The sequence below is a fragment of the Scyliorhinus torazame genome, chromosome 22 (genome assembly GCF_047496885.1).
Source record: "Scyliorhinus torazame isolate Kashiwa2021f chromosome 22, sScyTor2.1, whole genome shotgun sequence".
Lineage (NCBI taxonomy): Eukaryota > Metazoa > Chordata > Chondrichthyes > Carcharhiniformes > Scyliorhinidae > Scyliorhinus > Scyliorhinus torazame.
The window spans coordinates 25,085,589-25,098,590 of record NC_092728.1 but is presented as its reverse complement, the minus strand read 5'-3'; the positions used below and the strand labels follow the sequence as shown (position 1 = coordinate 25,098,590).

The window sequence follows — 13,002 nt, the reverse complement described above, 5'->3', positions numbered from 1 at the left end:
ATCAGTTTATGTAGGGTCCCCCAACTCCTGGCTATCTGGATCCCCAGATACCGGAAGCCCCCCTCCGCCCTTCTCAGCGGTCGGTCCCATATCCCTCTTTCTTGGTCCCCCGCCTGTAATACAAAGAGCTCACTCTTCCCTACATTGAGCTTATAGCCCGAAAACTCCCCAAACTCCCTTAGAGTCTGCAGACCTCCACCATCCCCTCCATTGGATCCGCCACGTACAGCAACAGGTCATCCGCATATAGCGACACACAGTGCTCTTCTCCCCCTCGGACCAGCCCCCTCCATTTATTAGACTCCCTCAATGACATGGCCAATGGTTCGATCGCCAATGCGAACAACAGGGGGGACAGGGGGCACCCCTGCCTCGTCCCTCGGTACAGTCGAAAGTACTCCGACCTCCGCCGGTTCGTCACTACACTCGCCATCGGGGCTCTGTAAAGGAGCTTAACCCAACTGATAAACCCTCCCCCGAACCCAAACCTACGCAGCACCTCCCAGAGGTACTCCCACTCTACTCGGTCAAAGGCCTTCTCCGCGTCCATAGCTGCCACTATCTCCGCCTCTCCCTCCTCCGATGGCATCATCATCACGTTTAAGAGCTGCCGCACGTTAGTGTTTAGTTGCCTGCCCTTTACGAATCCCGTCTGGTCTTCGTGGATCACCCCAGGGACACAGTCCTCGATCCTCGTGGCCAGCACTTTTGCCAGCAACTTTGCATCCACATTGAGGAGCGAGATCGGCCTGTACGATCCACATTGCAGTGGGTCCTTGTCCCGCTTTAAGATCAAAGAAAGTGTCGCTTCCGACATTGTCGGGGGCAGGGTCCCCTCCTCTCTTGCCTCATTCAAGGTCCTCACCAGTAGCGGGGCCAACAGGTCTACGTACTTCCTGTAGAACTCCACCGGGAATCCGTCCGGTCCCGGGACCTTCCCCGCCTGCATACTCCCCAAACCCTTGCTCAGCTCCACCAACCCAATTGGTGCCCCCAAACCAGCCACCTCTTGCTCCTCCACCCTCGGGAATCTCAGTTGATCTAGGAATCGTCTCATCCCCTCTTCCCCCGCTGGGGGCTGGGATCTGTACAGCTCTTCATAAAAGGCCTTAAATACCTCGTTTATTTTCGTCGCACTCCGAACCGTGGCTCCCCTTCCATCTTTGACTCCCCCTATTTCCCTCGCTGCCATCCTCTTACGGAGCTGGTGTGCCAGCATCCGACTAGCCTTTTCCCCATACTTGTAGGTCGCCCCCTGCGCTTTCCTCCACTGTGCCTCCGCCTTCCCTGTGGTCAATAGGTCAAACTCCGTCTGGAGCCGTCGTCTTTCCCCAAGTAATCTTTCCTTCGGGGCCTCTGCGTATCTCCTGTCCACTCAAAATCTCCCCCACTAACCTCTCCCTTTCCATACCCTCTGTCTTCTCCCTATGAGCCCTAATGGAGATTAGCTCTCCCCTGATCACCGCCTTCAACGCCTTCCATACCACCCCCACTCGCACCTCCCCGTTGTCGTTGGCCTCCAAGTGCCTTTCGATACACCCCCTCACCTTCCCACACACCACCTCGTCCACCAGCAGTCCCACATCCAGCCGCCACAACGGGCGTTGGTCCTTCTCCTCTCCCAGCTCCAGTTCCACCCAGTGCGGGGCATGGTCCGAAACGGCTATGGCCGAATACTCCGTCCCCTCCACCCTCGGGATGAGCGCCCTACCCAGAACAAAGAAATCTATCCGGGAGTAGGCTTTGTGTACATGGGAGAAGAAAGAAAATTCCCTGGCCTGCGGCCTTGCAAAGCGCCATGGGTCCACTCCCCCCATCTGATCCATAAACCCCCTAAGTACCTTGGCCGCCGCCGGCCTCTTTCCAGTCCTTGATCTGGAGCGGTCCAGTGCTGGGTCCAGCACTGTATTGAAGTCCCCTCCCATTATCAGGCCTCCTATCTCCAGGTCCGGAAAGCGCCCCAACATGCGCTTCATGAATCCTGCATCATCCCAGTTCGGGGCGTATATGTTTACCAACACCACCCACGTCCCTTGCAGCCTACCGCTCACTATTACATATTGCCCTCCATTGTCCACTACAATAGTCTTGGCCTCAAATGACACCCGCTTTCCCACCAATATTGCCACCCCTCTATTCTTCGCGTCAAGTCCCGAGTGGAATACCTGTCCTACCCATCCCTTTCTTAACCTGACCTGGTCCGCCACCTTCAGGTGTGTCTCTTGGAGCATGACCACGTCTGCCTTCAGTCCCTTTAAGTGCGCGAACACTCGAGCCCTCTTCAGCGGCCCATTCAGGCCCCAACACATTCCACGTTATCAGCCGGATTTGAGGGGCTTCCCCCCCACCCCCGCCGACTAGCCATCTCCTTTTCTGGGCCAGTCCCGTGTCCACGCCTCCCTCACCCTCCAGTCCCCCAGGCAGGGGACCCCCGTCCCGACCACCTCTTCTGTGTTCCATTCCCTTTCGGCCAGTGCAGCAGCAACCCTTTCTCCCCCCCCCCCCCCCCCCCTCCCCTCCCCCCCGCTAGACCCCTGTCTAGCTTTTTTGCTCCCCCCATGTCACTCCCGTAAGTTAGCTGACGCCTGCTGACCCCGGCTTCCCCCGCCGTCCCATTGACCTCCCCGCGTGGGAGTCTCCCAATCCATATGCATTCCTTCGTTCCCCTTCCCGCCTTTCTTCCCGCGCGCGGGAAAAAACTCCGCGCTTTCCAAAGCCCGCTCCGCCCCCTCTGGCACAGCTCCTGTCGTGGCCTTGTCTCTCTCCCCCAGCCCATGTAACATTTCCTGCGCGTGATTGACCCCCTATATACAACAACCATCACACATCAAACCCCAAAACATCCCCCCCACCCTCACAAACCCTCAGTTAGAGTCCAACTTTTCGGCTTGTACAAAGGTCCACGCCTCTTCAGGCGTTTCAAAGTAATAGTGTTGGCCCTTGTATGTGACCCACAGTCGCGCTGGCTGCAGCATTCCGAATTTCACTTCTTTCCGGTACAACGCCGCTTTGGCCCGGTTGAAACCCGCTCTCCGCTTTGCAACCTCCGTGCTCCAGTCCGGGTATATTCGGATCTCTGCATTGTCCCACTTACTGCTCCGCTCCTTCTTGGCCCATCTCAGGACCCACTCTCTGTCCGTGAACCGGTGGAACCTCACCACTATCGCCCTTGGCGGCTCATTTGCCAGGGGCTTCTTCGCCAGCACCCGATGTGCCCCGTCCAACTCCAGCGGCCTCGAAGGGGCCTTCGTGCCCATCATCGCCTCGAGCATTGTGCTCGCGTATGCCCCGGCATCGGCCCCCTCCACTCCCTCAGGGAGACCCAGGATTCGCAGATTCTTTCTCCTCGACCTGTTCTCCAGGTCTTCGAGTCTTTCCGCCCACCTCTTGTGTAGTGCCTCGTTCTGCTCCACTCTCACCGCCAGGCCCAAGAGCTCGTCCTCGTTCTGACTGACTCTTTTATGTACCTCCTGGATCTTAACTTCGTGGGCCTGCTGGGTGATCCCGAGTCCTTCAATTACCGAAAGCATAGGCGCCAACATCTCCTTGCGCATCTCCTCGCGCTGCTCCTCGAAGCAGCGCTTGATGAACTCCTGCAGCTCCCCTTTGTCCCTGGCCGCCGCCATTTTGTTTTCTTTCCCTCGCTTCTCCCGTTGCTCCAGTGCCGCTCCTTTGGCCGTTGCACTTCTGGTCCGTTTCATAGAAGTTGGAGGGGGGCCTCTCTCTTCCCTTCCCCACGGGTTGCGTCAAAAAAAAGTTCCGTTTGGGCTCCTCTAGCGAGCCCGAAAGTCCGTGGTAGCGGGAGCTGCCGAATCGTGCGGCTTAGCTCCGCATAGCCGCAACCGGAAGTCCGATCAAATCCACTCATGCCAAGAAATCGTATTATTTCCCTTTGTGATGAGAGTATTGGAAACTCCTCAATAACTGTTGGTTTTCACATCCCGTGTGACCATTTGACCCTGTCCGATTGTCTGGCCAAGGAAAGTGACTTGGGCTTTTCCAAATTCACTTTTGACTAGGTTTATCACCAGACGCGCCTCCTGAAGTCGATTGAATTACTCGGTCAGATATTTTAAATGTTCTTTCCATGTCTGGCTGAAAATTACCAGATCGCCGATGTATACCGCACAATTGGGTAATCCTGAAACAACTTTATTAGTTAACCGTTGAAATGTGGCAGGGGCGTTTTTCATGCCAAATGGCATAACTTTGAATTGGTATATACCATCTGCAGTCACAAAAGCTGAAATCTCCTTCGCACTTTCGGATAAAGGTTCCTGCCAGTAACCTTTAAGTAAATCCAGTTTAGAAATAAAAGCTGATTGTCCCACTTTCTCAATGCAATCCTCCAAACGTGGGATAGGATAAGAGTCCATTCTTGTAACTGCATTAACCTTTCTATAGTCCACACACAACCGTTGGGTACCGTCTGGTTTTGGTACCATCACTATGGGTGAGCTCCATTGGCTGCAACCCACTTCAATTATGCCATTTTTAAGCATACTCTCAATCTCTTTGTTAACCTGTGCCAATTTTAAAGGGTTACGTCTGTATGGATGTTGTTTGATTGGAACAGCATTTCCCACATCTACATTATGTATAGCCACCACCATAATTACCTCATCTTTTTGCATTTTGTCAGGTGATGTTAACTGCAATGTCTTTGCCAAATCTAACAGTCTGCTTTTAGTCTCTGTCCGTAAGGCACTGCGTGTGACCGTCTCCATCCCCAAAAACATCAGAGCCTCTGAAAGAGCCATTGTCCACAACACACTCCCCACTTAAACTAAAATACCACAACTGAAAAGCAACCACAATATGCTCACCCCTCACTGTCTTTAAGCCAATCCAATAGATCGACTTTTATCAATGGCACTGAATATTGTGCAGTTATGAGCACGGTGCGTGCATGTGTGTGTGCGCGATGGTGCCTTTGCGCCGGTGTATGGGTACGTGCGCGTTTAAATGTGAGCATCATCCCTCTGTTGCTAATTACCTCTCGCTCTTGCCTCTTCCCCCTCCCCCTTCGCCAGGTGAGCAATCCAGCCACGCGGATGTTGAAGACAGCAGCGGCTCAGGTAGGGACTTCGAGCACCCCTGGAACGCCCATGCGACCGATCATTACCGTTCACAAGTCTGGCACGGTGACTGTGGCCCAACAGGCGCAGGTGGTGACCACGGTGGTGGGAGGCGTGACTAAAACCATCACGCTGGTGAAGAGCCCCATCTCTATGGCTGGCGGAAGTGCACTGGTAACTATCACCACCGTTTTCATGTCTCTCCCTCTTTACACCCTCCCTCCCTCGCTTTCTTAGCATTGGTAGGGCGAGTGATTTGTCATTAGGCTCATATATGTCTCTTTAATCGAGTATGACTCCAGGCGATTAACATGTATGTCAAATTGTTGCAGCTGGCAATTGTTGCGTAGTTACACGCAACAGGAAGAGGCCCATTCAGCCCCTCTCGAGCCTGTACACAGGAACAGGAAGAGGCCCATTCAGCCCCTCTCGAGCCTGTTACACAGGAACAGGAGGAGGCCCATTCAGCCCCTCTCGAGCCTGTTACACAGGAACAGGAGGAGGCCCATTCAGCCCCTCTCGAGCCTGTTACACAGGAACAGGAGGAGGCCCATTCAGCCCCTCTCGAGCGTGTTACACAGGAACAGGAAGAGGCCCATTCAGCCCCTCTCGAGCGTGTTACACAGGAACAGGAGGAGGCCCATTCAGCCCCCCACTCGAACGTGTTACACAGGAACAGGACCATTCAGCCCCTCTCGAGCCTGTTACACAAGTACAGGAGGAGGCCCATTCAGCCCCTCCCGAGCCTGTTATACAAGAACAGGAGGAGGCCCATTCAGCCCCCCTCGAGCCTGTTGCACAGGAGCAGGAGGAGGCCCATTCAGACCCTCTCTCTCTCTCGAGCCTGTTACACAGGAACAGGAGGAGGCCCATTCAGCCCCCCTCGAGCCTGTTGCACAGGAACAGGAGGAGGCCCAATCAGCCCCTCTCGAGCCTGTTGCACAGGAGCAGGAGGAGGCCCATTCAGCCCCTCTCGAGCCTGTTACACGGAACAGGAGGCCCATTCAGCCCCTCTCAAGCCTGTTATACAGGAACAGGAGGAGGCCCATTCAGCCCCTCTCGAGCCTGTTACACAGGAACAGGAGGAGGCCCATTCAGCCCCTCTCGAGCCTGTTACACAGGAACAGGAGGAGGCCCATTCAGCCCCTCTCGAGCCTGTTACACGGAACAGGAGGCCCATTCAGCCCCTCTCGAGCCTGTTACACGGAACAGGAGGCCCATTCAGCCCCTCTTGAGCCTGTTACACAGGAACAGGAGGAGGCCCATTCAGCTCCTCTCGAGCCTGTTACACAGGAACAGGAGGAGGCCCATTCAGCCCCTCTCGAGCCTGTTATACAGGAACAGGAGGAGGCCCATTCAGCCCCTCTCGAGCCTGTTGCACAGGAACAGGAGGAGGCCCATTCAGCCCCTCTCGAGCCTGTTACACAGGAACAGGAGGAGGCCCATTCAGCCCCTCTCGAGCCTGTTGCACAGGACCAGGATGAGGCCCATTCAGCCCCTCTCGAGCCTGTTACACAGGAACAGGAGGAGGCCCATTCAGCCCCTCTCGAGCCTGTTACACAGGAACAGGAGGAGGCCCATTCAGCCCCTCTCGAGGCTGTACACGGAACAGGAGGAGGCCCACTCAGCCTCCCTCAAAATGGTTGCGTCAGTTGACAGCCCCGCTCTCCGAATGCACTCGCAGTTTGGGCAGATCCCCAGAGTCTCTGCACACCGATGATGTCTCTGACTGGCCGCAGCGTCACGTTTGACAGCATCACTCATGGCGGCGACCCTTTCTGATGCCGTCGGGCATTTCAGCCATCCTTTGTGATGTCAGCACTCGGCTGCCAGTGCGAGTTGGTGCCGCTTGGGGAACGTGGCGTGAACATGTTGCCCCCCCCCCCCACCCCAAACAAGGGATCTGGCATGTCGGGTTGGTGAAAGCTCGTCCACTCTAACGTCTTGATGTGTGTGTCCCCCAGATCTCCAGCCTGGGGAAGATGGTGTCGCTGGTTCAGACGAAGCCCGTCCAGTCGGCAATGGTGACGGGCCAAGCGACGTCGAGCGCAGTCACGCAGTACTTACAGGTGTGGGCGCCTTGCGTGAGGTTGTGCTTTTCCGAGGAGGATGTTCAAGCGCGTCAATAGTAGAGTGAAAGCTTCCGCCTTTCACCGAGCAGCTTGCAGCCACGCACGGTTTTTGTTTATGTAGCGTAACGTTGGAAACGACAATGTGCGGACAGCAAGTTCACACAATGTGATAGCGACCCGGGTTATGTTTTTTTGTGTGAAGTGATGTTGGTTGAGGAATAAATTTTAAGCCCCAGCTCACATGGGTGAAGTCCCACTTCATTTTCTGCCTTTGTGGTTGTGGGAAACCTTCTGCCCAATTGAGAGGGTAGGTGGGCCTTGATACCTTGCCTGAAATATGGCATTCCCTAACAGTGCCAGACATCCACAGAGCCAAACCCTCTGACAGTGCAACACTCCCTCAGCACTGACCCTCCGACAGTGCGGCGTTCCCTCAGCACTAACCCTCCGACAGTGCGGCGTTCCCTCAGCACTGACCCTCCAACAGTGCGGCTCTCCCTCAGCTCTGACAGTGCGCAGTTCCCTCAGTGCCGACCCTCCAACAATGCGGCGCACCCGCAGCGACAACCCTCCGACAGTGCGCAGTTTCCTTAGCGCCAATCCTCCGACAGCGCGGCGCTCTCCCAGCGCCGATCCTCCGACAGCGCGGCGCCCCCCCAGCGCCGATCCTCCAAGGAAGCACTGGGCCTCCGGTGGTGCCACTGTTTCCCAGTTCCGACAGTCCGGTGCGACACTCCCTCAGCGCTGCCCCACAAGCAGTGCGGCACTCTCTCGGCGCTGACCCTCCGCGACAGAGCGGTGCACTCTCGGCAAGCACGGCCCTCCAACAGCACGGCACCCCTCGGCGCCAGTCCTCCGACAACACGGCGCTACCTGAGTGCCAGCCCTCCCGTCAGTTTGGAAACCCTCAGCGGAAGCGTGGGCTCGGAATATGCAGCGTGCACAAGCTCCCTTCTTCCATTCTGACTCCCGGGTTGAGATTGTGCTGCACTGAGCCTCTCACACAAAATCTGACCTTCCGAGCTGTGTCCACAGTTCATGTGTTTGTGTGCGTCCCTCTCATTGTCTCCCAATTCCCCCTTTCTGTTCCCTTCTGCTGAAAGTGTTTTTCGCCAATTGCTGAGATTCCTCCTTCATTGACCTGACTTGAGCCATCTGTGAGGTGCCCGGCCCCGTCTCTCCTGAGCGGAGGGTTGTGTTTGTTACATCTGGGCTGCTGTTGTTGTTGTTGTGTTGCTGTTTGACGGTCGGATCTAACCCTGTGTTTCTTTCCCCCCCCGCGGGCGGGGTTGGGGTGCGGGTGGGTACATGCAGACCAAAGGAACCCTCCCTCCAGGGGCCACTATCCTGAAGCTGGTGACGTCGGCCGACGGCAAGCCCACCACCATCATCACCACCGCGCAGCCGGGCGGAGGAGCCCCCATGTCTAAACCCACCATCCTGGGCATTAGCAGCATGTCGCCGAACACCACCAACAAACCTGGCACTACCACCATCATCAAGACCATCCCGGTGTCGGCGCTAATGGCTCAACAGGGGACTGCAGGTAATTGCGGTGATTGTTTGGGGGGGGGGGGGGGGGTCAAACGGAACCTTTGTTGTGTTACGGTACCCGGACCAAACCCCAACTTATATTCTGAAACCCCAAGAATCTTCAAACTTTCTAAACTGAGGACCTGAGGCGTTGCCCAGGAATGATTCCACTTACAACCTACCGACCTGTTCCCTTGAAACAAACTTTATTATTAACACAGGATTAAACACATTTACATCCGAGCGAAAAAGTACTGTTTGAAATAACTGGATGACCGGTTAAATTACGACGAGAGGGTGGCTCGGTGGTTAGCCCTGCTGCCTCACGGCGCCGAGGTCCCAGGCTCGATCCCGGCCCTGGGCCACTGTCCGTGCGGAGTTTGCGCATTCTCCCCACGTTTGCGTGAGTTTCGCCCCCACAACCCAAAGATGTGCAGGCTAGGTGGATTGGCCACGCTAAATTGCCCCATAATTGGGAAAAAGAAATTGGGTACATTAAATTTATAGAAAAGAAAAAGTTACGAGGTGAGATTATATAAATTAGACCTGTTTTCGCTAGAATTTAGAATGATGTCCCCTCATTTTTCTCACTCCAGTGAATATCGGCCCAGTCGATTTAATTTCTCTCGTACGGCAATCCTGCCACCGCTGGAATTAGTCTGGTGAAGCTTTGAAGCACTCCCTTCGAGACGAGTATATCCTTTCTTAGATAAGGAGACTAAAACTGCCCACAGTACTCCAGATGTGGTCTCATCAGGGCCATGTGCAGGTGCAGTCTCTGCAAGGCCCCGCCCATGTGCAGCCTCATTCCAGGCCCCGCCCATGTGTGGCCTCAACACAGGCCCCGCCCATGTGTGGCCTCAACACAGGCCCCGCCCATGTGTGGCCTCAACACAGGCCCCGCCCATGTGTGGCCTCAACACAGGCCCCGCCCATGTGTGGCCTCAACACAGGCCCCGCCCATGTGTGGCCTCAACACAGGCCCCGCCCATGTGTGGCCTCAACACAGGCCCCGCCCATGTGTGGCCTCAACGTAGGCCCCGCCCATGTGCGGCCTCGCCCCAGGCCCCATTCCGTGTGTGGCCTCGTCCCAGGCCCCGCCCGGGTGCTACCTCGCCCCAGGACCCACCCATGTGCCACCTCACCCCAGGCCCCATTCCGTGTGTGGCCTTGCCCCAGGCCCCGCCCGGGTGCCATCTCACCCCAGGTCCCGTCCGTGTTCCGCCTCATCCAGGGGGCCGCCCAGGTGCGGTAAGACTTTACTCCTGTACTCATCCACTCAATGAAAACTAGCAAATCATGTGCGGGTCCCTCATTGTGCACGCATTTCTCAGTCTCCCTTCATTCAAAGAGAAATGTACAAAGTGATCTCATTGAAACCTAATGAGAAAGGGGCTTCAGCAATGGCGGGCCGCGAGGGTGGTAAAACCCTTGTTAATGGTTGAGAAGCAGCGACCCATCCTGTCCCTTTCCGTTAGAGATGAGGGAGGGGAGGGTATTGATGCCGAACTGGTTTGGATATGGGTACCCAGTGTTTTGAACGCTTTTTAAAAATTACTTTTTTGTTGTTGAAGAAAAGGCACGTGCTGTTGAATCTTTTCATCTTGCACTCATCAGGATTGGCATAAGAATTCATGCGGAGCAAGAAAAGGGTACTGATTGGTTGGCATGCCAAATCTGGTCGTGTTGCCATGGGGAATTCACCAGGGAGCGATTGTACCCCAGGCTTTTGCTTAATCCAAAGAGAAGGTGCAAGGCCTGGCCATGTTCCTTTTTCCCCGCAGAGGGCAGCTCCTGTGAACATATGTTGCTTCTAGGCATAACCGAGCTAACATTGCGAATCTGACTGACCATCAATCGGTTAATGGTGTAATTCGTAGCACACTCGGGGTTGTTCAAAAAGTGCTGCCTAATTACAGAATCGCAACTTGCAGAAGGCGTTCATGTTCTGAGTTGTGGGCTGGTTGTGCGCGACTACTCTGCCAGCTGTGAACCGCCGAGGGAATGCGCTGTTTGGTGCGATTCCTCAGTCGACCGCAGGCCCCTCATTTGTTTTGGCGCTGCTTGAACACCCTGCTTGCGAGCGGCTATCTTGACATTATTTATTTTCAACCTAGGGGTGACGAGCAATACTGGGATGAAGTCACCGATCACCATTTTCACCACCAAGGTGATGACGGCAGGGACGAACAGCCCCGCCAAAATCATCACCGCCATGCCCAAGATCGGCGGGGGGACTGGCCAGCAAGGACTGACGCAGGTTAGTACACGTGGGCAAGAGTGGCCTGTCAGGGTACTTAACATAACCGGTAAGAGCTGCACACGCTGAGCGATACGGGCACTCTCTTTAAGTGGTCATAGAATCTCACACCGCAGAAGGGAGGCCCTTCCGTCTATCGTATCTGTGCCGTCTCCTTTGGAAGAGCTATCGAAATAGTCACCATAAGACATAGGAGCGGAAGTAAGGCCATTCGGCCCATCGAGTCCACGCCACCATTCAATCATGGCTGATTTCAACTCCATTTGAATCCCGCTGCCAGCGGGGGGGTGGGGGCGCGGCGCACCAGAAAACGGGTGCAGCGGGGCAGAGAGACCTGCCCACGTGGTCTTTACCTGAGGCATGATGTCCTTGCGATAGTGGGGGTTCAGTTAAGGTTTGCCGGACTGATTCTTAGGATGGCGGGGCTGACATACGAGGAGGGATCAAATCGGTTCGGATTATATTCATTGGAGTTTCGAAGAGTGAGAGGGGATCTCATAGAAATTTATAAAACTCTTAACAGGATTAGACCGGATAGATGCAGAAAGAACGTTCCCGATGGTGGGGGAGTCCAGAACTAGGGGTCATAGTTTGAGGATAAAGGGTAAACCTTTTAGGACTGAGGTGAGGAGAAATTTCTTCTCCCAGAGAGAGCGGTGAATCTGTGGAATTCGCCAGCACAGAAAGTAGTTGAGGCCAAAACATTGTGTGATTTCAAGAAGGAATTAGATACAGCTCTTGGCTAAAGGAATGAAGGGATATGGGGGAAGGCGGGATCAGGGTATTGAACTTGATGATCAACCATGATCTTAATGAATGGCGGAGCAGGCTCGACGGGCCGAATGGCCTCCTGTTTCTATTTTCTCTGAATGGGGAGGGTGTGTTTGCTGACCTGCTTTTATTTCTTCCTCTTTTTTTTAAAGCAAATGTTGTCTTCCTTTCCCGGCAGGTGTTACTGAAGGGGGCCCCGGGGCAGCCGGGCACCATCCTCCGGACTGTCCCTGTCAGCGGCATGCGGCTGGTGACACCGGTGACCGTTTCAGCAATAAAACCCGCGGTTACCACTCTGGTGGTCAAAGGCACCACAGGTATGTGCGCAGACTGGAGCCTCCAGCTTTCTATTATATATTAAATCAATAGAAATGAGGGAAATAGGTATTGGGGGGGTGGTGGACCTTGGAGCCAGTCCCGCTGTTTGACGAAACACGGATGATCTTCCACCTCGATTCCACTGACCCCTCTGCGTCCGGGCGTCCCTCAATCTCCATCTCGGGCGGGCGAGCTTCGTCTGGGGGGCCGAGGATCCCGGAGAATCTCAACCCTCTGCATGCTGGGACCTCTGCTCATCTCCGTCCAAGATGGCAGCCTCCGTATCCCAAGACCGTGACCCAACCCCTCCCGTGTTCCAGACGCCCCAGCGGGGATGGGTCGTGCGACTCCACCCCGGGGGGGGGGGGGGGGGGGGGGGGGTGAAAACAGCCTCTCGGCATCGGCCCTGCCACCCCTTTAGAATTTTATATGTTTCAATGAGATTGACCTCTGTTTTCTGAACTCCAGGGATTATCACGGTGGCACAGTGAGGGTGTGCTCTTTCAAAGGTCGATGAGCCAAATCGCCGTCTCCTGCACTGTAGGAATTCTATGGTTCTCCTCATAGGAAAATCCCCCTCATCCCAGTATCTACTCGAGTCAGCCATCATTTCCCCCAGCTTACAGGTTGAAAACATCCTAAGGAAAGGGGAACCAAAGTTTCATAATGTGATCTTTTTTTTTTTTGCCATCAAGATAAACCTGCTGATCAAGTTATCTGGCGTGTACCATTTCATTCCCCCTCAGTTATCTGGCGTGTACCATTTCATTCCCCCTCAGTTATCTGGCGTGTACCATTTCATTTCCCCTCAGAGTTGGGGTGTCTCACAGAATCGAGTGGTATGGGGGAACAGGTGGGCAGGAAAGTGGAAGCTCTTTGGCTCTCTCTCTCTCTCTCATGCTCTCTCTCTCTCTCTCGCATGGGCTCACTCGCGCAGGCTCTCTCTCTGCATGCACTCTGGCTCTCGTGT

General features: G+C 55.1%; 1 protein-coding gene across 3 annotated transcripts in view; it reads left to right on the top strand.

Annotated features, from left to right (window-relative positions):
- LOC140398970 (host cell factor 1-like) overlaps positions 1 to 13,002 on the top strand; it is a 119,884-nt gene that overhangs the window by 67,471 nt on the left and 39,411 nt on the right. For all 3 annotated transcript variants that reach the window (XM_072487986.1, XM_072487985.1, XM_072487987.1), the window contains 5 exons: positions 5,034 to 5,252; positions 7,043 to 7,147; positions 8,465 to 8,696; positions 10,801 to 10,943; positions 11,893 to 12,031. In XM_072487986.1, the coding sequence (XP_072344087.1) occupies positions 5,034 to 5,252; positions 7,043 to 7,147; positions 8,465 to 8,696; positions 10,801 to 10,943; positions 11,893 to 12,031 (838 nt within the window). The remainder of the gene's footprint in view (positions 1 to 5,033; positions 5,253 to 7,042; positions 7,148 to 8,464; positions 8,697 to 10,800; positions 10,944 to 11,892; positions 12,032 to 13,002) is intronic.